This window comes from Athene cunicularia, assembly GCF_003259725.1.
Source record: "Athene cunicularia isolate RWA chromosome Z unlocalized genomic scaffold, athCun1 chrZ_part1, whole genome shotgun sequence".
NCBI classification, from domain to species: Eukaryota; Metazoa; Chordata; class Aves; order Strigiformes; family Strigidae; genus Athene; species Athene cunicularia.
This window is the reverse complement of record NW_020799142.1, coordinates 34,192,917-34,217,481: the sequence shown is the minus strand read 5'-3', so window position 1 is coordinate 34,217,481 and position 24,565 is coordinate 34,192,917. Positions and strand designations below refer to the sequence as shown.

General features: G+C 47.5%; 1 protein-coding gene across 1 annotated transcript in view; it reads left to right on the top strand.

Annotated features, from left to right (window-relative positions):
* The first annotated feature begins 297 nt into the window (after positions 1–297).
* The window catches only part of MYO5B (myosin VB), a 151,795-nt gene continuing 127,527 nt past the window's right edge, over positions 298–24,565 (top strand). Inside the window, exon 1 of the mRNA XM_026865867.1 lies at positions 298–396. Within this exon, the coding sequence (XP_026721668.1) occupies positions 373–396 (24 nt within the window). The 5' untranslated portion in view covers positions 298–372. The remainder of the gene's footprint in view (positions 397–24,565) is intronic.

The window sequence follows — 24,565 nt, the reverse complement described above, 5'->3', positions numbered from 1 at the left end:
TGCCCGGCCAAACTGGTTGCAGCTGCACAGGATGTTTCTCAAACCTTACTTCACTGAAGCAGGAGGCAAAGGCCATGGAAAAAAAAACAAACCAAAACAAAAACTGCATGCAGTGCTCTTCCCTTCCTCTCCAGCCAGAGCCCTCCAAAGAAACCTGTTGCTGATGCAGCTAAACTCCAGCCAAGGTAACTGCAGTCCAATCCCCGTAAGCCTGCGCAGATGCCAGCATTACTCTCTAAGGAGATAACGAGGACATTTTGCTCCTCTGAGCTGGGAGCTGGGCAGGATGGAGGGAGGACATGGCCCCTGGAAGATGCCATCTCCAGCAACGGTTTCATTTGCAGCGTTAAACCCGAGATTAAACTCCTTTGCATGGTTAGCCTTCGTTACTGTAAGGTGAAGCTCTTCCTATTACTAAAATATAATTGCTTTTGCTTCTGGATGCTCTGGTCTCTTAAAGGCACTTCTTAAAACAGGTTAAGTGTAGCCTCTGAACCTCAGGCAAAACAGTTTTTCTGCCAGGCAAGGGAATAAGCTGTGCCTTTCTGCCTCTGAAGTGTTGTGGAGCTCGAAATACACTCTTCAGAAAGATTGCAAGCTCTGGATGAGTAAGAAACCAGGGTATTTCTTTCTTTTTTAATTATTTTTTCCTTCTCATTGTGCAAAGTGACTTACTTGCCGAGTTTGGGTTTGTTTTGTTGTTTTTTTTTTTTTTTTTGGTTGGTAGACGATAGAACTTAATGCATTAAAAAAATCCTCTTCTAATGGCTAGTGTTGGGTGTATAAATCTCTCTGGTTTTCACTTCAAGTTGTTGTATTAAATAAAGTAGCTGGAATGAATTGGTGGTTTCTGACCCCTGGGGAGAAACTCTTCAAAAGTGAATAAATATTGCTAGTGTGATCACACACTGAGTGAATGAATTGGCATAAATCTTCTGGCATAAAACATTCTGGCATTTCTGAAAGTGATTTATTCTTCAAGGCTCAGGGAGGATTCACCCTTGGTGGGTGCCTGTGTGCTGGTTTGGGGTTGAGGGGCGGGTGGGAAGGAGAGAGAAGATTTTGTGTTGTGTAGAAGAAGTTTCTATGAGTAAGTGTGAGGGACAGGGAAAATTTGGGGTTCAGTCCCAGGACATCCATGAGACCTCTGCTGCAGAGCTCCTGAACCCTGTCTCTGCCATTTGCAGCTGCTTTTAGGAAAAGCAGGTTATATTCAAAGGTTGTTTTTTTTTTTCCCTAATTTATTTTGGATTATGAATCTGAATTATGTCCTGAAGGGCAGGGACAGCTCGGAGGCCACACTGGGATTTTTCTTTAAAGATGGGGCTGTCTTGGTGAAAGAGCTGAATCTGTTGGCATCCCCAGTCTCCTCCTGATCCTGCCTTGTCATTAGCGGCCATTGTGGAGGAAAAAAAAATAAATGTAAAATATAATTGCTTCAGCTTGGGGATGGTGCTGAGGGCATGGCTACCTCACCAGCAGCTCGGGGACCTCATCTGCTTCCTCGGATGGCACTGAGGAGAGAAAAGCAAAGCCAAACTTGGGGTTTTAAATATTGTAAATTCTCTTGGTTATATGGCCTTGAGTAGGTGTAAGGAAGGTGAGAGATGGGTACTGGTGGCTTTGTGAGCATCTCCTTCCCTTCAACGGGCAAGAGATGGCTGAGTTTGCCCTGTGCTCTCCTTGTGCAGATGCATGTCCTGCTGGGGTCTTTGTGATGCAAAAATAACGGTGTTTTCTTTTCTGTCGGTACTATTGTTCATCTCAGTTGTGCATTTGATAGCACCTGTGCTGGTGTTAGGCCAGAGCCACTGAGCTAAGGAACATGGAGCTCAGGGTAGGTGCTTAACGACTCCAGCAGGGCTTAATTAGCTGGATTCCTGCTTTATGTCCTCTTGCTGGTTGGGATTAGTCAATGTGCCTTTTATAAAAGTTATTTTTAAGAATTCCTGACCTGATACTATATTAAAGGGTGTGAAATTGCAGGGGGACCAATCCCAGTGCACACAAGTGGCAGCGATTTGCTGAGTTAACTCCAGGGTGAAGGATGGAAACCTGGGGACAGCAGAGGGTCTGCAGCCCAAGGCGGTGTGTGCCTTGTGCTGGTTCTTGTGGGATGGGATGAGTTGGTCCTACCCTTTTCACCCAAAGGAAGGAGTTTAACCGAGGGTATTTGTTGCAGGCAGCCTGGCTGCTGCAGAGGGATGTGTTTACAGGGGAGGGTTTTGCTTTGTTAGTCTTCTCTGCTGTCAGGAACCAGGTGTAGAAAATAATAACCCTGAATGCGAATGTGTGTGTCCCTTCTGATGACCAAGAAAGAACATTCTGTATGTTTTTCTGTGGTGTATATATATATATATTTGAAGCTGATCTTATTTACCATAATGTAGTGCAGTTCTAGGCACCTTGGACTTTTAAATTTCCACGCCGATTAGTTTGTAGCTCTCGCCAAAAAAAGGAATAGTGTACCCTTACTGGGATAGGTTTCTCCTGTGGTTTCCTTCCTGGACAATTAACTTGAGTGTGAAGGTGGACTTTGGACCTTGTGAGTTAGTCAGCAGTGTAATAAATAGCAGGTAGTGTAGGTGAAGTCCTGAGTTGTGTTGTGTGTGTTTTTTTTGTTTTTTTTTTTTTTGTGTGGTGTTACTGTCTGCTCTTTGACCAGTTCTGCAAACAGAGGCATTTCATGGCAGTTAAAGGAATATCAGCATGAACTACAATTCAGGTCAGGAAAAGGACTGCTTTTTTTGCAGTAAAACCTTAAGCTTTGGCAAACACCTGAACTGTTTGCAAAATATTTTCGTGAAGAATCTGCTATTTAACAAAACTGAAGAAATTCCCTGTGAGCTTTTTATGTCTTGAGTTGGTTGTGCAAAGCAGTTGCCCTCGTTTGGCTCTGGCCTGCTGTAAGACACATCTTTTGGGGTTGAGTTGGGTTTTGGCTTAACCTGATCCTCCAGAAATAAGCAGAGACCTGTCCAGAGATGGTGGTATGGCTGGGTAGGACTAGGGGGGGTGGGTGGTGGGCTGCACATAGTCTTCCTCATTTGAACGCTCTTTAATGTGATGCCCAGGTCACGGTTGACTCAGCGGTTTTACTAATGAGGTTATTAAGACTTTAATATTTCTGCTCTTTGCCTTTCCTGTGTTATCCAGAAGGTTTGGAGAGGAGCATCCCTCCAGGGAAAAGCCTGCAGCCTGGAAATGTGACCTTTTCTCCAGCAGTGCTCTCCTTTTTGCCCCTGATTTGTCCATGTTCAAAGTGTTCTCCAGCCAACTGAGACCTGCGAGTCATGGGGATGGGTTAAGTATGTCAAAGGCTGGACTATAGGACTGGCAACGTAGGTCTGTAAGCCCTTACTATGAGAAATACAAGCCCATAATTTGCAAGGTATGGCCCCAAAACCTTGACTTGGTGCAGGGTGGTGGGATGGTGGTGCAGCTTCTTTGGGACCATGTGGTCCGAACCTACCGTGTCACCATCTTTCACCACTTCTAACCAAATCGTGTTTGATTGTTTTAAAAACAATATTTATTTATTTTCTCCTCCACAAGCAGTGGGTTTTTTTTTTTTTTTTTCAGTACTGGCTTTTAGTTCCCCGTGCTTGTCCGTTTGAAGCTGGTAGTGCTGTTGGGACACTCAGACCCTGCTCTGGCAATTACAGCAGATCACCAACAATACCCTCTAACACACTGTGCTGCCCTCCCCAACTTTATTTATGGTGCAGGGCAGGTTGTAGGATGCCTTGGCTATGTCCTCCTTAATGCACGGCCATTGCCTCTTTCTTCAGTCTGTGTTTCATGTTCCCTGTGGGCATTGGTGGTGGTACTAGTGGGGTGGTTTTGTGTCTTCTGAGTGCTTGGTGTTGGTGTGGGTGGTTGGGAGTGTGGCTTGGCTCCTCAGTAGATGTGTGCAATGTCCACCTGTCCATCCTGCCTTTTGGATGTTCCAGCTTAGCTCTTCCCTGAGAATGTTTTCTTCATGCTTGAGGTTAACCAACCCTTGCAGCTGATGACTGCTTCCCATCCTGCTGAACCACGGGCGGCCCCGTGGGGCTGGTGCACTCCATGAAGGGATATGTTTCACTTCATTACTCCATCAAGGTGTGGAGCCAGTGCTTAAACCCAGCTAATCCATACCTTCACTCTTCCCTTGAGTCATCAGCCAGGCTCCTGTGTGATAGTCCCGCCAAGGTGCGAGGTGCTGGTAGGATCTGCTAACCACCATTTACAGGGCTGTTGGGAGCAGGATGTGTAGTGGATGAATCATGGCCACTACTTATTGAAATGACACATTACATCTCAGGGACGTGTCCTGGCGAGTCACCGTTCTCCAAGGAATAAAGACCCTTAATATATTTAAAGATGGCTTTTAAAAATCATGGGGTATGGTGGTGGATATGTCTGGTTTCTTCTGAAAGCCATACAGCGATGATTTCAGGTGGCTCAGGCAAACCTCCAGCTGCCAAATCCCTGAGCAGGCTGGACATCAGCCCACAGCTGGGGCTGCTGACATATGTCTTAGCAAATGAGTATTGAAAAATGTTTAAAAAAGAAAAAAAAAAGTTACAAATCCCCTGATCCCCATGCCTGCTGTGAAGCTGGTCCTTAGTGCTACGCCCCCAGCAAGCAGAAAGTCAGTGTGAGCGTATCTCAAGACAGAGAGTGGATGCAGAGCTACAGAGATGATGGAAACTCTAATTTTCAATCTAATTAAGCTGAGTAACTCCCTTGTGGATTTATGCTTCTTAATTACTTTGAACCCTGCTAACATGGGTGCTGTGGGTATTGCTGTTTTTTGGGCAGTGTGATGTCCAGCTGTGGCAGAGGATCGGTACCCACCGGGTGCTTTGGCGATGGTGTGGATCTCAGTCAAGGAGGCTTAATCTCCTGATGCGGTGGGGATGGAGAGCTGGAGGTGGCTTTCGCGTGGTGGTACTGGACTACTGTGGTCTTGGATAGATCTCATATCTCTTGGTAAAACCATGTGTCCTGCTTTAGAGGCAAGGTGGAGGTGCAGGAGAAGGTCCTGCTCTGGACCCACACAGACCTCAGTGGGAGGTAGATGTGTGTTGCTTATTGGTGTTGCTCTCACCAGCCTTTCCCCTGCTTGTGCAGTGTTGGTTTCTCACCTACCTCATTCAGGCTTTCAGTGACATGTTCAGTGGTAAGAAATAATGAAGGAAATGAAAGACCAAGTGGCACTCGTCCATCACTTGATTGGTGTCCCGTGTCACTGTGCTGTCCCCTGGTGTTCCTGTCTCCACCCGGGCTTGTAAGAAATCACTTCTCTGCTGGGATAGACCTGCATTACCAACAAGGCATGTTTTGGCTGAAGCAAGGCCTTTGACACTGCAGAAAAGCTCTTCTGGAATCCCTGGCTGCACACACGGGGTGTCAACATCTCACAGAATGCCAGAATCATCTGGGCTGGAAAAGCCCCTGAAGCTCCTCCAGCCCCACCATGACCCTCCCCCTGACCGTTCCCAACTCCCCCAGATCCCTCAGCGCTGGCTCAGCCCGACTCTTCAACCCCTCCAGGGATCCCGGGGACTCCCCCCTGCCCTGGGCAGCCCATTCCAACGCCCAACAGCCCCTTCTGCACAGAAATCCTTCCTCAGAGCCAGCCTGACCCTGCCCTGGGCAGCTTGAGGCCATTCCCTCGGGGCCTGGCGCTGGGGCCTTGGCTCCAGAGACTCATCCCCCCTCTCTGCCCCCTCCTGGCAGGGAGTTGCCGAGGGCCAGGAGGTCTCCCCTCAGCCTCCTCTTCTCCAGACTGAACCCCCCCAGTTCCCCCAGCCGCTCCCCAGCAGACCTGTGCTCCAGACCCTGCCCCAGCTCCGTTGCCCTTCTCTGCCCACGCTCGAGTCACTCAATGGCCTTTTTGGGGTGAGGGGCCCAACACTGAACCCCCTCAGCGAGGGGCGGCCTCCCCAGTGCCGAGCCCAGGGCTCAGATCCCTTCCCTGGCCCTGCTGGCCACACTGGTGCCAATCTCACTCGAGGGCTGGTGTCTGCAGGAACTTCCATACTCTGAACACTGGGGTTTGCTCCCCCAGTCTCTGGTGTTGCAGAGGTGCAGTTTGCTTTTCCTCTCGCGCTCGGCTGTGGCAGCTGGAGTGCAGCTGGGGATGAGTTGTTTGTGTCTGGATGGCTCTCAGGGGACTGAGATCCCTGGGCAAGGGACTCTGCTTTTGAGCTGGACCTGCCCTTGGCTGTCCCACAGTGTGTTTTATGGCCCAGGATATTACAAAGACCTTGGTCAGAGAGATAGGAAGGTCATGGCTCTTTTCTGTAGAACCTAGAAATCCCAGGTTTGAAACTGCTTGCTCTGTCTTCCTTCTACTTGTTTTCTTTTCTCTTTTTCTTTCTAAAGCCTTTGTTTTTGTTTGGGCCTTGCCCCAGTAAGTTGATAGCTCATTGCTCAGCCCTGCTGTGGAGCTCTTTAGTAAAGCACTTCCTTCTTAAGTAAAGAAAAAAAAAGAGGAGGGGGAAAAAAAAATCAGAATTCCACAAAATACTGATGCTCACGGTTGAAGGGCCGGTATTTGGTGTGGATGGAAGTTTCAGCCTCGCAGCGCTGCTGCCGCCCTGGGGTTGATGATGGCTGCCCAGCTGCTCGCCGGGAGCCTCTTTGAAGCTTTGTGTGCTCCTGTCGTGCCAAAATAAACTCAGAGTCAAGGCTGTCGAAGCTAATCTTCATCCTTTCATGCTTTGCCCTGCGCACTGCTGGTCTGGCGAGCGATGGCTGTGCTCGCACCCACTTGTTTTAAGGGAGATCCCTCCCTGGTGTGGGAGCGTGGCGACCATCCCTGTGATGCCAGATGGACACGAGTGGTGCTGCCCAGCTTTGAGAAGCCAGAAATATTCATTTGTTCAACCTGCAAGGTGGGTTCAAATCATCTTGAGGAGCAAAATTTCCTTTGCTTGGCCTTTGAGTACCCAACACTATGTGCTGGAGAAGACGGGGTGACTGAGGCTGCTTTGGGCTGTGCAACTTCTTACAGTCCCCAAAGAGCAAGCTGCGAGCAGGCTTTTCCCCCTCAAGTGCTGCTGCACCACCATTTGCATCCTAAAATCTAACATCAGGCAGTAAAATCACTGATCTTGCCCAAACGCAGCTTCCCTGAGGCCCCTCATTTCATCCAAGGAACTGTGCAGGGCAGAACTAAAATTTTTCTTTAAAAAAAAAAAAATCTATTCTCAGAAATAGAATTATTCTATTTGGCAATGCAGATAAGTCTGTAGACTCTCCGAGGTGTCACTGTTTGTATTTATATTATTTTATTTTTTTATTTCTAACTGCAGAAGGTGCTGTCTCCTGGCAGTCTTTGCTCAGGTACAAAGTTTCAGCGCTAGAAGGTCACGTGAAATAAATCAGCAGAACATAAACACTGCTGTTGCTTGCTAAACTTTGCATGGATCCTATTTAATCACCAACCTGATAAAGACTTAGGAGCTCCAACTCTCTCTTTTTTTTAATTTTTTCCCCGGTGAGGAGGGACCTCAGCCCCAGCTGCTGTCCCCTGGGTCAGCACTTGACCCACCTGAGGATCTTCCAGGGGTCTCAATATACTTCTGCTCCAAAGGATGATTATTTCTGAATGCTTTGGATATAAATTGTCCCTGAGCAATCACTTGCTGTTATATCCCGATTTTAAATGGTATTTCCTTTTTTGAATAGCAGGTTTACTGCTTTTTCTCCCTTTTCTTTTTAGTCTCACATGGCTCTGCTTTAATATTCAATTATTTGCGAAGTATTCCCCAAATTTAGGCTCCAGCACGATGTTTTTTGGGTGTCCATGTGCAAAAAGTAGACTGGATGTTGTGGCTAATAGGAAATCCCCGGGACTTTAGTGCACAGAAATATTTTTAACTGTCGGACCATGCAGTTCATAAGTTAGGTTTCATCCTTTTAACAACTCTGAAGGCCGTTTCTTGTCTCTCAGCATTCAGTACTAAAAGCTGGACGCTTCTGATAGAAAAATCTTCCAACAAACCAATTTAATTTTTCTCTGTAATATTTTGGGGACAATCTGTCGGTGACTGTTTTGTCCAGCATGCCATCTCTTGGCTTATAACCCTCTTTGATGTGGCTCATTCAGGAGAAAAATGGCATTACACATTACCTCAGTCACTCAGATGTCGGAGTGGATATCGTGTTTGACTAATCTGGGGAAATTTGGGAAGATTTAGTAATGCTAGGAGACATGACCCACTTTCAGATAAACGCTTTTCAGACAATAGAGGCTGTGCTATGTGATGGGGGAGGGAGAAACACCGACAGGGGTGGAAATAATTAATAATTATTTAGAATTTTTAAATTTCATTTTATTGTGCTGACCCTTTCCCAGGTTCAGGGTGGGTTTGATTTATTTTTCTGTTAGTGTTTTTTGTTGTTGTTTTGGGGTTTTTTGTTTGTTGGTGTTTTTTTGTGGTGGTTGGTTTGGTTGTTTTTTGTTGGTTTTTTTTTAAAAAAAGAAAATGCTGGCACTAACTGTTTTTCAACAAATCTGTTATCTGGGGATAACCATTCCCGGGCTGTGGATGCCCGTCACCTTTGGGATGCTTCCTTGGGCACAGGGGGTGGCTGATGGGTGTTGTGATGGAGGCTGTTGGGAGTTGTGGCCTGGCACGATGTGGCTCTGGTGACCAGTGTTGGCCAGGGATGGGGAACCTGGTGTGGGAGTTTGCCTTGAGTGTCCCAGCTCAGGAAGGTGTCCACATGGTGAAGTGCATCTTAAATATATGAAGACATAAGAATATTAATCTGTGAAACCAGGTTTCTCCGTTTTCTTCATACCACAAAATTTACATGGTTCATCCCTATTCCTGTGTTTGGCTTCTGGCCAAAACAGCAAGAGAAATTGTAGAGGTGTTAGCACTGTGAAGTTGTAAAACTGAGAGAAAGCCAAACCTGATGCTTAAATTTGTAGTATATAAACTTTTTCTTCAAAGACAACAAAAAAAGACCATTCCTTAAGCAGTAACTACGTGATTTTCAGCTCTGCAAGTTCTGTCAGGCAACTTGCGTGGCTGTTTCTTTGCATAAGGTTTTATCTTTGTAGCCATATGAGCTGAGCAAAACCAACTTAGTCTGCTTAAAACTTATTATAACCCCTTATTAAAAATCGCTTTGTAATCCTTCCAGAGTACAGCAACAACACTACTGTCTTAATTTCATGTTGTAGCTAAACTCTGGCAGTATCTGGCAACTCACTGTGCCGGTGTGAATGTCCAACATGACATTGGGAAATGAAAATGGGAAGGTGGGCTGTGCTGTATGGGCAGAATCTCCACCCTAGGGGTGTTCTGGAACTGCTGCTGGTTTCTGGAAGGGCGTCTAAGTTTTCAACCTTTTATTGTAATTTTTGAGAACAAACTTCTGAATGATCATTCAGCTGTAGGGTGTTTTTTAATGATTTATTTTTGCCTGAAGCCATGGACTCCATTCCTCCTCTTCACAGGAAAAAAAAAACAACCCACTCTTGTTTCTGAGTAGTTTCCCAAATTGTGTGAAGAGCCATGTTATAATAAGCTTCAAGAACATTTGCCAAGTGAGTTAGCACCTTCCGCAGGTTCAAATCTTGTTTCTTCTGCCTTTAAGCTTTGAAGCCAGTAGACTGACAGTTTTTTGGGTTGATCTCTGGTAAATGCTGCTTTTACATGGTGTTACCATGGTAGCTGGGACATACGTAGCCCTGGTGCTTGTCTAGATAAATCCCTTTCCTTGACGCATATGTCTGGGTGTTTAGGGAATTGGTCTGGGGTATTCATAGGGGTTCTGAACTCCAAATTATCATTGTATCCTGTGAAATAGTCAAGTGGAGTTTTTGAAGCATTGTCAACGGATGTGGAAGCCCTGATTGAAGTCACGCGTGATGCCAAGAGCTCCTGTGATTATTTTTTTGGGTGACTCAGGAGCGGTGGTACCTGGTTGGGCAGGAAGGTGATGCTGATTCCTGCCTGGGAAGCAGCTGAAAAGTTGGGAAGAGCTAAAATAAATCTGGGATCTGGACAAACCTGTCCTACAGTCAGGCTAAACTTCAATATAGTTAATTTGTCTGGGAGGGAAGAAGCTGTTTTGGAAGGACTTGACTCCACTCCTCCTGCTCACGCAAAACGTATATGTAATTTAGCAAGCCAGGGCAGAGCAAAATGCAGTGGCCAAGGCCTGAAAGAACCGGCCCAGCAGCTGGACGTGCTGGAGACAAATGCAGATCTGGAGCACGGATCATAATTTGGAAGTTGAATAGCTTTTGAAACATCCCAAGGGATGGAAGAGGCCCTGGCTGCATCTGCCTTATCTGCTTTAGCCCTGTGAACAGCACTGACCTTGTCTCTTAAAGGTTTTTTACATGATTTATATCTGCTTTAAAAGTTGGCTTCCATGTTAACACAGTTGTCTAGCACCCATGATTCAGGCACGGCGGAGTTTCTTGGGAGTCACAGTGCCTATCCAAGGGATTCATGATAGATGGTTGAATTGAGTTGTAAGGATGTTTAAGTTGTTTTATGGGAGCAGGCCAGTTAAAAATGGATGCTTGGCTTTTTTCACCCTTTATTTCCAGGCAGAGCTTAAGAAAAGCTGAAGCCACCAGTGAAGCAGAGGTAGATCTTGTGCTCCGGTAATAAACCTGCAGTGTGGGGGTGGACAGGGCCTCCTTCACCCATAAACACTTGATTGCCCTGAACGTGGACAGCCAAGGCAGGTGTGAAAATACAGTAGTGGCCTGTAGCTGTTAAACCAGCCTTGAATATTTCTGGGGCTGAAGAGACATGTGAAATCTTGATGTGTCCCTTCAATAATTGGGTGCTGCTAATTATGTCCTGCAGCCTCCTTCCCACCACCATGAGCTTTGCTGAGGGCTTCTCCCTTCTAGGAGGATGCTGTGAGCCTCCTGAATTAGAGAGCTCTGAGCTCCCCTGTACGGGTTAGTGGTTGCAGACCTCTCTACTTCTGTTGCACATCACTTCCACATGCTCACAAAACTTCCCACTTTGGGGGATTTTAATAGTTGCTGGGAATTGCTCCAGCCTGCCCAGGTCTCTCTGCAGAGCCTCCCCACCCTTGAGCAGATCAACACTCCCACCCAGCTGGGTGTCATCTGCAAACTGACTGAGGGTGCCCTCGATCCCCTCCTCTGGATCATCAATAAAGATGTTAAACAGGAGCGGCCCCAGCACCCAGCCCTGGGGGACACCACTCATGACCGGCCGCCAACTGGATTTAACTCCGCTCACCACAACTCTCTGGGCCCGGCCGTCAGCCAGTTTTTTACCCAGCGAAGCGTGTGCCCATGGACTGATTAGGGCTGATAATAAAATTAAGTGTTAGGACTGATAATAAAATTTAACTGTGATAGTCTGTCTACCTACTGGAGCAACCCCTCTCCTTTTGTTTCCTGATGGAGAGAGGTTTGTGACTTGTTTTCCCCAGTGTCAGTGGAAAATGAGGTGAGGGCTTTCTCCTATGCATGCAAATCTTGAAGGGAGTTGAGGAGTGTTGGAGGAGCAGGGAAGTCCCAGCTCTTGAGCTTTCCCAGCCAGCATTTCTGACTGGAAGGGAAGCAGGCAGTGGGGATGCTGAGGTTTAGTTATCACAGAAAGCTTTGAGTTGGAAGGGACATTAAGGATGATCTTGTCCAATCCCCCTGCCCTGGGCAGGGACACCTTCTACTAGCCCAGGTTGCTCAGAGCCCCGTCCAACCTGGCCTGGAATGTTTCCAGGGATGGGGCATCCACCACCTCTCTGGGCATCTTGTGCCAGGGCCTCACCACACTCATCATAAACAATTTCTTCCTTCTATCTAGTCTGGTTGTTTCCATTCAGACAAAGCCCAGCCTTTTGACAGCGCTTTGCTGGTAGCCAGCGGAGGGGAAACCTCTGAGAACAGGGTAAAATACTCTTTAAACAGGTTAAGCTGCTTTTGTATGAAAAGAGCTGTTGTGAAAACCAGTCCCTTGGGGTTTCTCACCAGGACGTCAGTGCTGGCAGCCAAAATGAGCTCTGTTTCTCTGTTCGTGGCTATACTGTGCCCGTTGGTGACAGTGGCATTGTCCCCTGCTCGTGCGTTGCTGTGGCTGTCAGTACTGTCTTTGCAGACCTTGCAAAGTCTTGGTCAGTGCTGGGTTTTCATTGACATGATTCTCTGAAATGCATTAGGCTGGAGCTCAGATCTACTTTCCTGTGGCTGGAAATGCCAGTAGTGGAAGGAGAATGGAAATACAGGGATTTCTGTACCACCTCAGTAGGGGAATGACTGAAAGCATCAAGGAAAAGCAGGAGGTGACCAGCAGGTCCCTTGGGCATTGGGCTGGGCTGGTTTTGCTCTGCAGGGTTGCTTGGCATGTGGCTTTCCAAGCATGGTGCCGTTAATGCTGGGAATATCCCTCAGCTTTGCATCTGGAAGTGACCCCATTTTGCAAATACAACAGGGGGGACAGGGGAGAGGAAGGGGAAGCAAATATTTGCATTTCTGCTGTTGAATCCATCTCGCTGATGCTACGATAAGACCCGTTCCTCTCTCATTCGAGTCTCTGTTCTTACTAAAGTATTTCTGAATGTACCATTTGTTTACTGAAAGTGGGTCTTATCTCCACGGTAGCTGGGAAGAGGGAGACTGCGCTTTGGCAGTAGCTTTAATAATGGTCTGATTTGGCTCGCTTCCTTCCTTGTAGGAGAGCTGGCTTATCTGGGAGTGGCAGGGTGAGAGGTGCCATGAGGAGGAGAACGGAAATGGTGGCAAAGATGAGTTGGGGTTTGGTAGTCTGCTTGGCTGGGGGGTGGAGGAGGTGAAGAGGGCCAGCATGGTCTTAAATTTGGAAAACGACTTTGCACTGCTCATCTCCTAGGATTTTCAGGAAAAAGGCAAGGGTAGGACTTTTTTTTGAGCAAAATTGAATCCTGGTGACTACTGTATTTATGAAGTAATTGGTTTGCGGTTATTTTTTTTCTTAAACATCCCATACCCAAGTTGGCTGTGCTTTATTGTCATAAACTATATTGCAGTAATTATGGTGAGTCAAGACTTGCATCGGATATTCTGAAATTTCTGGGGAAATAGGTGTTGGAGGAGCCTTTGTGGTTTTAGGGGAAGAGAGAGTTGGCCCAAGTGGAGAAGCTTGCGATGCGATCCTTCTCATCTGTTCAGCTGAGCGTTGGATAACTGCAATTTTCCCACATACCTTAGACTCCTAGTGAGGCTACCATCCCCTGTGATTGTCCCTGAGCTCTGCCTGTCCTCCTGAGGTTTTCTGAAAAGCTGAAAGCTTAAATTATGACTTTTCTGACATGGTTAGCTGATGAAAAATTCACTCAAAGTTCTAATTCCTACTCTTCTGGCTTCACTTTATTAAACAGCCTTCCCACCCCCCCTTTTTTTTTTCTTAGAGTTTTTACTTAAGGACTATCATGAGTTTAGCTGAAATTCCATGTTAAATACCTAATCAATAAAGGCTTATAATTGTGCTCAAAACAAATTATACTTGAGTTATTTCTAATGTCACCAAGGAAAACATGGTTTTATGAGATCCCACTGATAGAAAAGAAATTACTCTTGTCCCCCACCACACCCAGCTGGGGTGGGGGAACCCTTTTCTGTTCCTCTGGCCTCCAGCTGCCCAGGGCAGGGTCAGTCTGGCTCTGAGGAAGGATTTCTGTGCAGAAGGGGCTGTTGGGCGTTGGAATGGGCTGCCCAGGGCAGGGGGGAGTCCCCGGGATCCCTGGAGGGGTTGAAGAGTCGGGCTGAGCCAGCGCTGAGGGATCTGGGGGAGTTGGGAACGGTCAGGGGGAGGGTCATGGTTGGGCTGGAGGAGCTGCAAGGGCTTTTCCAACCTAGACAATTCTGTGAACCTTTGTAGTCATGGTGTGAAGCAGGGCTGAGAGAGTTGCCCTGGGAGTTTTCACTCTGCAGTTCTTAAACTCTGGGAATTCAGCTCTGTGGGCCACATTTGGCTTGGGGATAAAGCATCATCATCTCTTTAATCTAAATTACTAATTGTAATTGTCCAAGTATGGAGGAGTCATTAATACTTGGCGTATATGGAAGAGCACCGTCTGCTGGTCTCTCTGAAATGGGCTTGTATTTAATTTTTTTTATGGGCCCAAAAATATATCATGCCTTAATGGGATGTCTCCTGAGCCCCTTCCCAGTGGTGGCCATGCTGCTGATGCCAAGGGGCTGTGGTCCATTGTCCGGTGCCATCGTGTGCCTCTGCCCTTGGCTTTCAAACGATACCAAGTCCCCTGCAAAGGGGAGATGTTCTACAAGGCCACCTCCTGCGGGCATTTGCTTAATGCTCCAGCGTTTGTGCAGCATTTAGCACCAGGTACGTGGGGAACGGAGCTTCAAAGCACAAGTTTTAGGCAGTTGAAGAAAACTCCTACTAAGAGTAAATGCAAAGGATTTCCTAGACTGGGGAAAGAAATGTTAAAGCCTACTGCATCCTGTTGCATGTCCTGAACGGTGCTTGAGGTTTCATTTAGATTGCTATGACCCTTTCTGACTCAACTGTTGAACATCCACATTTATGCGGAGAACTTTATGGGACGAGGAGCCTTCATCCAGTTAATTGTTTCATTTCTGTCCAAATTTTGGACGTGGCATGCACTTGAAGATGCAGGTGGGCACTTCACCAGCAATGACTTAACAAGAAACGCCTGTGAACAACATAATGCAGAGTGATTTCTCTAAATTTAATTTGCTTTCGAGGAGGAGGAGGATGAGCATGATCTCTTTTCTTGCAACCCCTTGAGCTGAGGGCCACTTGGCTTGCCGCGGCTTGTTTTCTGACCAGCTGCTGGGGAAGAGGCTGGTGTGGGTGCACCACACTGTGAGAGGCAATAGTAATTCAAAGACTAATTGTTGTGGAATTTAAAATGTGTCTTATTAAGTGGCTATTGCCAAGGCGTGGATGCTAAAGACTTTGGAAATGGTTCCTAAAATACAAATTTGGGCTTATTGCAAGGCAGAGAAGTCTCTGTTGAAATGCATGTGAGGTTTGAGAAGGCTGGAAAGGTTTGGGCATCTGTGGCGGTGGGGAGGATTGTGCCTGTCCCCCTGTGACCACCTGACTTCCCCCCATGTTTGGGGCAATGCCAACACACTGCAATTTGTCATCTCCCAGGACTGACACAATGATAGGTGCTTCACAGGTTGGATGGCTAGAAATGATGGCCAGACGTGGTGATCTAAGCAGGGAATTTTTTTTATTATTTTTCCCCCCAGAAGAAAACATCTAAAAATACTTGTTTGAAAGTTTGCAGCAGACTGCAGTTTGTCCATAAGGTGGGACAGGGGAAAAGGCCTTCCACTCCAAGGGGAAGATGAAAGGGCAGGCAGCTGGAATGAAGAGCCGTGATGAAGGGACATGCATTGCTTCAGCATCTCCCTGCTTTTTGTAGATCCCATCCCCTTCTGAGTAGTGTCCTAAATTGCTGCTGCATGCATGGATGTGCTCAACCACTAATGATCTCTTCCGATGCCTTTGGTGGTCTGTGGGACAAACCCCTGATGTGAGTGATGCTGTGGGTTACCTGGGGCTCCATGTCTGCCAGTTTGCCCATGGCAGGGGCTGAAGCTAGGAGCACAAGTTCAGGTGTCCCCATGTGACCACCGGCCCGTGGGGTTTGAAGGAGACTGAAGGAACTTGGGTCTTGGGACTGAGTATTTTGTCAAAAAGGGCAGAAACTTTTGGGCTTGTATGTTAGGAGTTGGGAGCTGGCAGCATGGTTTGCAATAGCTTCGCTTTCATAGCAAAATAAACTGGGATAACTTAATGTTTCTTAAATTTATTTTTTTCCCCTTTATTTATCTACCTAGCGAAGCATGAAGTCTCTTCATAGAGGAGAGAAAAGTTGCAAAAAAGTTTGGTGGAGAGATGGATTTGAGTTATGGCTTTGCCTTGACTTGAGTGAGCCACTCTCCATTTCTCAGGAGTTGTCTTGATGCACTCTTAAACCACTGTAAATTTGGGGTGCATTTTCACTTGTTTCGCTGCTTTTCTGACTAATAATCCTTTTTCCCCCACCTTGGGTGGTAGGAGTGGGTTTAATTTTGCTTGAAATGGATTGTAGTCCTCAAGCTGTGGTGGTGGGAGCTGGTGGCTTTAAGGCAAGATTCACCGGCCAAAGTTTGACCCTAAATGCGGGTCCTTCTTGAAGGGAAACACATCCCTCAGATGGGAACTGGGGTTTTCTGGTCTTGGAGCCAAGCCCCTTGGGTCTGAGCTGGGGGATGTGTAGTCAGGTAGCAATCTTGTGGTTGGGTTGTCCCTGGAATGATGTGATGCTGGTGGTGAAGATAGGAAGAGCTGGGGCTAAGCCTTGCCTGCACTGAAACCCTGTACCTGGTGCCTGTGCCTGGGGGTAGCGGGTAACTGCTTGGGAGGAATAAAGAAATGCTCCTGTAACACGGAGAGGGACGTTTAAATGAGTAAATACATCTGTTGGGATACGGATGTTGTCCTGTGCATTGATTCAAGAGGCATGAAACAGAGTGGCTTTGTTGTGGGGATTAGTGTGACCAGCAGGAGCAGGGAGGTGACAGTCCCACACCTGGAGCGTTGTGTCCAGGTCTGGGCACCTCAATCCCAGAGAGATCTGGAGGGGCTGGAGCGAGGGCAGAGGAGGGCAACGAGGCTGGGGAAGGGCTGGAGAATCAATCCTGTGAGGAGCCAGGGAAGGAGCTGGGAGTGTTCAGTGTGAGGAGGAGGAGGCTGAGGGGAGCCCTCATCCCTCTCTGCAGCTCCTGACAGGACATTGCAGAGAGGCTGGGGCTGGGCTCTGCTCCCAGGGGATCAGGGACAGGACAAGAGGGAACGGCTGGAAACTGCCCCAGGGGAGGGTCAGGCTGGGCAGGAGGAGAAAATGTTTCCCAGCAAGAGTGGTCCAGAGTGGAACAGGCTGCCCAGGGAGGGGGGAGTCCCCATCCCTGGGGGGGTTTCAGGGCCGTTGGGATGAGCTGTGGGGGATGTGGGGTAGGGGAGAACTTTGTAGAGTCGGGCTGAGGGTTGGACTCGCTGATCCCGAGGGGCTTTTCCAGTCTGAAGGATTCTGGGATTCTGTGTGATTCAGAAGAAAGAAGCAGCGCTTGGTGGCTGCAAGAACTTTTTTAAAAAAACCCAAAATTAATTTTCTTATTCCATTTGGGGTGTTTTACTGTGTGGACACTTTGATGGTTCATGAGAGCAGCATCTGATGTATGTGGGAGTGTGTGTGCTGCTGGGACATCCGCCCTTCCAAGGGGAAGAGATAACCTTGGATTTGCCTGATGCTTGGGGGACATTGCCAAGTCAGGGTAGAAATTCAAACCAGAAGGTGAAAGTTAGAAAAGATGCATTTGGTCATGTGGGTATGGGGTTTCTTTGGAGTGTGTTTTTTTGTTGTTTTTTTGTTTTGTTTTGTTTTCTGTGAGTGCAGTGGCTCTTGCAACCCTTCCTCCACTTGGGCAGTCTTCTGCATTTTGATCTCCTTCACTGAGCCCTTCTTGCAGAGAACAGACGCAGTTTTGCTAACAGCATCACCTCCCAAATCCTCCTGTGATTCAAAATTCAGGGGTTGGTGAAGATGTTTTTTTCCTGCATCATTCCTTATTTAAGCTTTCATCTCCCCTATATTTGAGGAAGTTATCTATGTATGGGATGTAGGGGGTGGTTTTCCAGGGAGCTGCTGTGTGGTGTAAATACAAGACTGCAGGATAGCAGAGCTGGAAGATCTGGAAAGCCAAAATCTCAATGTTTTAGCTGGACAGCTGAATTTAAAAGGAAACAAGGAGGCAAATGTAGCTGCCAGCCTACCTGTGTCATACTGTCCATTTTATATATTAAAAGGGAAACCGTCCTCACTTTGTCTTTCCTTAGAGATGTCTTTTGAACTGATTTCCTTAGTGTTTGCAAAATCTTGCTTATCGTCTTTGTCTCACTGGGGAGAAGAGACAAAGTGTATATATATTAATATAGAGTAACTCATCATAGGAGCATGTGTCTGAGGTTTGGCATATGGACATCCAGGGAGAAGCGGAGCCGGGTACAAATCACCTTCCCAAAGACTTGGAAATTATTGCAGTGAAGTGAAAACACAAGAGCTGTCCTTCCCTCCAGGAGATGCTTTCTCTGCCCTCACTCCTAAGCTAATGGGTGTATATGAATATTTGTTCACCTTTTCAATTATTTTAATTAAAGTTAGTTATTCCAGCTTTGTTCTTGATTGCTGGTGCCATTCTCCAGGCATCACATATCTCCTTGCTAACAAACCGTTTAGTTTTTTAATTCTAACTGGTAAAGGTAGGTTGCTTAAATCCTTAATCAATTTGTTTTTCATTGCTGAGCAACTGAAGGAAACGATGTAGAGGTGACGCAGGGGCTTTTCCAGCACACCCCTCCGGTTAGAAAATGCTGAAGAAATGCCCCATAAATGCAACTATAGGTCAAAACCCTTTTGAATTAAGCACATATGGAGTGGTGTTCCAAGAGGGTTTTGAACACGTTGAGTTCTGGGGAGGTGAGGGATAACTCTACAGGTTGATTAATCCAGTTACTGCTTTGTAATGAGGTTGAAAATCCACTCTGATGGAGAGGTTGCTCTGCAATCAAAGATTTGGTAGTGCTGTTTGGGCATGGCAGTGCCCGGTGGGGAGGACAACTGAGCACTCAAGTAGGGGGTGAGGTGTCATGTAACCTGAAGTTTTGAAGATGTTTGTGATGTGGGGCTGCAGTTACAGCTGCTGTTTTTAACGTTTCCAGCTGAAATTTCTGTGGTCCTCTGACTGTATCCTGTGGCTGGGACAGCCCTGCACTGCAGAGCTGGTCTCCTCCCAGGATAATTTTAGTATAAAATCATTTAATAGAGGGTGGTCACTGGGATAGGAACACATTCATGAGTTTTCCTAAAGCATTACAAGGCTATATAGATAGAGGACTGCGAAAGGCCATTTTTAATTACTTAACAAATGGCCTTTGGGCTTTAATTAACTACTTCATTAATAATCAAACGTATATGGTGTATATTGAGCATGTTTTGGATTCAGCCTGTGTTCATCAAGGTGCTTATATGGAGTTCAGATCGAAAACGGGACTGTGAAGACAAGATTACACCACAGCACGGCTCAAGGTTTTGCTTAATTGAGTGTTAGGTGAGAGAATGGTAATTAATGCCAATCAACAAGGATTTGCAGACAGTAACCTGGAAGGGTTTAACTTTTTGCAATATGACAGGCTGTTTGGTAAAAGTCATGCAATGGAGACACTTGGCCCCTTCATGGGGTTTTTAATTTTTTAGTCAAAGAAAAAACAAGTCTGAAACCCCAGTAACTTTTACTGGAATCAGAAAACCCCTCTCTGCATGGCTGAGTTAGGACCATGAATCTCATCGTGATTCTCTTAGACATGGGGTCAAGGATTTTTTTTTTCTTGATTCTGTGCAATGTGGCGATTTTTTAATCAATGACTTGTAGAAGAGGTAGCGAGCACTGGAGGCGTGGGTCAGGTGGGTGGTGCTGGCTTGTGGCTGTGAGCATCTCATGGGTGCTGGACCCAGGGGGGATGCTCCAAACTGCTGCCGCCCTGGTGTCTACAGCCTGTACAGCAGATGGTTCATCTTGAAGAACTGAGCCAGGCCTGATAGAAGAGAAATTCAGTGCGTGCTGTGGCTCATTGGGATGGTGATCCCTTACCTCTGGTGCTTGGTGGGACAGGACTTGGAGAAAGGTCTCACATGCACCAGATGTCTGGTGTCTCTTGGTGAAGCACTCTCATGCTGGTGAATATTAAGTTTTGGAAGGGCTTTGTCAGAGTTTATAGCAAATCCTCCAGTGGATCCACGTGCTTTAAATCCAAGCTTAGACATCTAGAAGGGCAACACTGCCTTGTACCCCGTGGTTTCATCAGGCTCCTGGATGCACCCTTGCAGCAGGCAGCAGCCTGCCTGTCCTACTGCTGGCTCTCAGCCTCCGCTGGTGCCGCTCAAGAGCAACCGCAGGCTCCTGTGCTCAACCTGATGCAAGGCTGGAAAGGCACCACTGCACAAGGAGACAGTGAGACCCCAAGTGCTGCCAGCTCCACTTTGACAGGCACAACACTCCTTAGAAGGTCTCAGGCCGGTGTGAGATGGTTCGTTAGTGACAAGGCAGGTGATAACATAATGACAGAATCACCTCACTTGGAAAAACCCTTGCAGCTCCTCCAGCCCAACCATGACCCTCCCCCTGACTGTTCCCAACTCCCCCAGACCCCTCAGCGCTGGCTCAGCCCGACTCTTCAACCCCTCCAGGGATCCCGGGGACTCCCCCCTGCCCTGGGCAGCCCATTCCAACGCCCAACAGCCCCTTCTGCACAGAAATCCTTCCTCAGAGCCAGCCTGACCCTGCCCTGGGCAGCTTGAGGCCATTCCCTCGGGGCCTGGCGCTGGGGCCTTGGCTCCAGAGACTCATCCCCCCTCTCTGCCCCCTCCTGGCAGGGAGTTGCAGAGGGCCAGGAGGTCTCCCCTCAGCCTCCTCTTCTCCAGACTGAACCCCCCCAGTTCCCCCAGCTGCTCCCCAGCAGACCTGTGCTCCAGACCCTGCCCCAGCTCCGTTGCCCTTCTCTGCCCACGCTCGAGTCACTCAATGGCCTTTTTGGGGTGAGGGGCCCAACACTGAACCCCCTCAGCGAGGGGCGGCCTCCCCAGTGCCGAGCCCAGGGCTCAGATCCCGTCCCTGTCCCTGCTGGCCATGCTATGGCTGACACCGTTGCCCTCCTTGGCCCCCTGGGCACACTCTGGCTCATTCTCACCCCCCAGTCCCTCTCTGACCGGCAGCTCTCCAGCCACTCCTCCCCAGGCCTGTAGCCCCCCTGGGGGTTGTTGTGGCCCAAGGGCAGCCCCCGGCATTTGCCCTCAGTGAAACTCCCCCAGTTGGGCTCAGCCCATGGCTCCAGCCTGCCCAGGTCTCTCTGCAGAGCCTCCCCACCCTCGAGCAGACCAACACTCCCACCCAGCTGGGTGTCATCTGCAAACTGACTGAGGGTGCCCTCGATCCCCTCCTCTAGATCATCAATAACGCACGTAACCAGTGGGTGAAGTCTTGCTGATCCTGGCAGAGAGGTTTGGTTTTGGTGTTTTTTGAAGAGTAGAGGAGCAAAGTGAGAATACAAGAGTTGTTGCACTGCCTGGAGCAAATCCTGGTCTCGCAACCTACAAGGGGAGTGAGTGCTCCCCAGCCTGAGAGGGACTGATTTTCCCTCAGATTTAAGACAGAATGGTTGTTTCCACTGTCCCAAAGCACCTGAGGCTCTGCCTGTTTTTTTCAGTACCTAATGACTTCTCAGAAGAGGGATTTTGCACTTCAAGACCGTTGCTGCAGTGAGAGCTGGGCTGCGTGTTTGCCCAAGACCTTGGCTCTGAACCCATCAGTCTTAATTAAACCTGCAGTAAGGAGAGCCGCTGAGATGTTGAGGAAGAAATGGTAGGGAAGAGGATGGGACGACACCAGTTGGCTGTTATTTACATGTGAAACTATTGATTAGTCCTGGAATTCATCCTGGAAATCATGTTTAATTAAAGTAAAGCTTTCGAGCATACCCCCTGTATTTCTGTCCCAGTGTCGGGGCTCGCCTGCAGCCCTGCTCTGCTCAGTGCCAGATGTACCTCTGCTCTTGGGGGGATGACGACGGAGCAATGATGAACTGAAGCCTTTTAGACTCCTCTTCATTGGAAATGCTGCAGATACTGCTTGTCTGAGCAGCTGAGTACTGCTCACCTGCTGTGACACTTTATGCAAATCACCATCTGAGTTAATTTGGGCAGGGGAATCAAATTCAGCAAAGAGAAATAGAGCAGATTTAGTGCTGGTGGGAGACATGGAGCCATCCATCAGCATGACAGCTTTTCGGGGGAAAGGAAAATATCCCTGTAGCTAGGAGGCATCAGCAAAGCATGTGTTTTGCTAGCTCAAATCTAGCAACCCCTGGGAGGAGCAGAGATGCTCCCCAAAATCTAGGAGCCCTGCCTTGATGGGGTCATCGTCCGGGTGTGCATTTGTGAGCTTTCCCTGGGCTGATAGCATGAGGAGGATGGGCAAAAGGAGACACACTGTGTGTTGTGCTCATCTGCCCTGGCTGTTTGGGTTTGTGCGTCTCTGTCAGGAAACACAGAAATTGCTCTTTCTCATGTTGAGGAATTGGAGATGTTCTGCAGCATCCTGCTGCCTTTCCCTTTGCATTTAACACTCTCAGCAAGTTAACATTTGTGTTAAGTAGCTCAAAACAATGTTTTCTGTGTTCTTTAGCAAGTAAACCACAATATTTTCTTTTGCTCTATCCCTTGAGCATGATACTGGGGTTGTGTGTGTCCCTTCCTTTGTGGTGAAGTGTTGATTTGCCAATCACAACCTCCCCTTTCAGCCTTTTTGGGGTTTTGTGCCGAGGAAGAAGTAGGTCTTTTCCTGTTAGAGGTCCTTGCTGTGGATGAATGCTCTCTGGCCAGCCTGGGGGTGCTGAGCTAGGGTTGGGGATTCTGGGCTCGTGCGTGATGACCCAGTATTGGGTACTGGTGCTGTAGAAATAAGGCAGTAGAGGGGTGTGCAGCATTCCAGCCTGGTCTGCACCAAGCAGTGAAACTCTGCCATCCTCTCCTGACCCTTTTGAGGGTTTGCCAGGCAGTGGTACCCAGGAGCAAACGGAGAAGCCAGCCTGGGGTGAGATGCAGGGGTCAGTGGATCCCTGAGTCATGGCACAGCTTGGGTTGGGGGTCTCTGACCTAAATATGGGCTTTGCTTGTCTGTCAGGCAGGGGAGAAATCGCTGGGATGAAAATCTCAGTCAGAGGACGGGAAAGGGAGGATTGCAGTTTGCCATCTGCCCTGATGTTCAATATGGTAAATAACAATAAATAAGTTAATGATGAACAAGTTGCTTAACAGAGAGGGTTTTGCCCTGCTGCTGAAGCACCTCTCCTGTGCCTCCCTGCCTCATGGACAAAGCAGATTTTTTCTCCTGAGTCACTGCCAAGTGGGGTGGAAGGGATTTTTAAGGCTGCAGGAGCCCAGGAATGTCCCGGAGCTGGTGCCTTTCTGTGCCCTCCTGCTGACAGACCCATCGAGTGGCTCTTCCCAGCACCGAGGGGTGCAGCGATTTGCACAAGCACACTTAGCACAGCTAAATAACTCCGTAAATAACCACCTGTTAATTACGGGGATGTGGGATCCTGCTGACATAATGCCAGTGGGTGGGCAAAAATACAGCCATGACCCTAGTTCAGCCCAGGACTGCAGGCCCAGTGCAAATTAATGAAGAAAAGTTCATTTGCTTTAGTGCAGAGCTGGAAGGGTTGAGGTTAGTATCCACACACTGTGGTTGCAAAGGAGAGTCCTCTGTTTTTTTTTCTGCAAGAGCCTCTTTAAATTATCTCTGTGGTGTTATCTTTAATCATGTGTTGATTTTTTTAAAAAAAAATCAATAGGGAAAAGAAAAATTACATCCAAACCATGTGATGTCTGGTATGACCACTGTTGATTTAAGGTAGAGTTTGTATTTTGCTCTTTTTGCTTGGGAAAAGAAAAGTTTGGGAAAACTTTAACTTCAGTAATAGCTTGTGAGAGCTGAGGGGAAGTTATTGGACTGTTTCAAAGTAAGCTGCTTAACCATTCACATGCTGTATATGTAAATGTAAATACTATTGAGGAAGCCAGGACTGAAGCTCGTGCTGTTTGCTCTTCTATATGTGTTTTTGTTATCTTCAAGGGCATTCAGTAATACTGGATCACGTTATTTCTTTGAACAACGTAGAGTGAGGTTGGCAATAAGCCCACTGCAGAGAGGGAAAAGTAGAAGTGTGCTTGCTTTAGAAACCAAAAAAAATACATATTTGTCCCAACCTCCACCTCATTCTTAGTTATGCACCTTTGACCTTCACATCTCTGTCTCTGGTTTCTATTAAAGTCCTTTCATAAGTTTTTTCTCAACCTGCGTGGAGGAACTCGGTTGTGAGATACTGTATCTTAATCTTTTTACTGAATTCCTAATTGGTAGGCAGTCAGTGCTTTGTATTGTGGGTTTTCTGCTGTGCCCTCTCTCTGGCTGTGGTCAGGTTGGAAGAATGCCCCTGGAAAAGTGCCCTTGACCGAGGAGCAGTGAAAACTTCCTGGGGTCAGCTGTGAGTATTGCCATTCCTGAAATAACTCAGGGGATTAAAACCCAATAATAATAAAGATGGATTTGCTGACTTCCAGCTTGCCGCGAGGACCGATGCAGCCACCAGAGAGCCCAGATTAAACTAAGATAGCTAATTTTTAAGCATTTTTTTTCTTAATGTAATGAAAAATTATACTCTTTTCTTAATTTAGTGGAACACTGGTGTAGCTCAGACCAGCATCACTTCTTGCTGTGCTGGAGCATCCGCCAAGCACATTGGCCGGAGTTTGCTGGGAGTGCCTTTGACTGGCACCAAGGGCTTTCAAACAGCAAAACAAAACCTGCCTCTTCTAATTTAATGTTGGTTTTAATCTGCATCTGCAGCAGCAGCCACCTGTTAAAATCTAAATCAAATCAGGAGGTGGGATTGAATTTATTAAGCTTCTGCTTAAGATGGGTGGA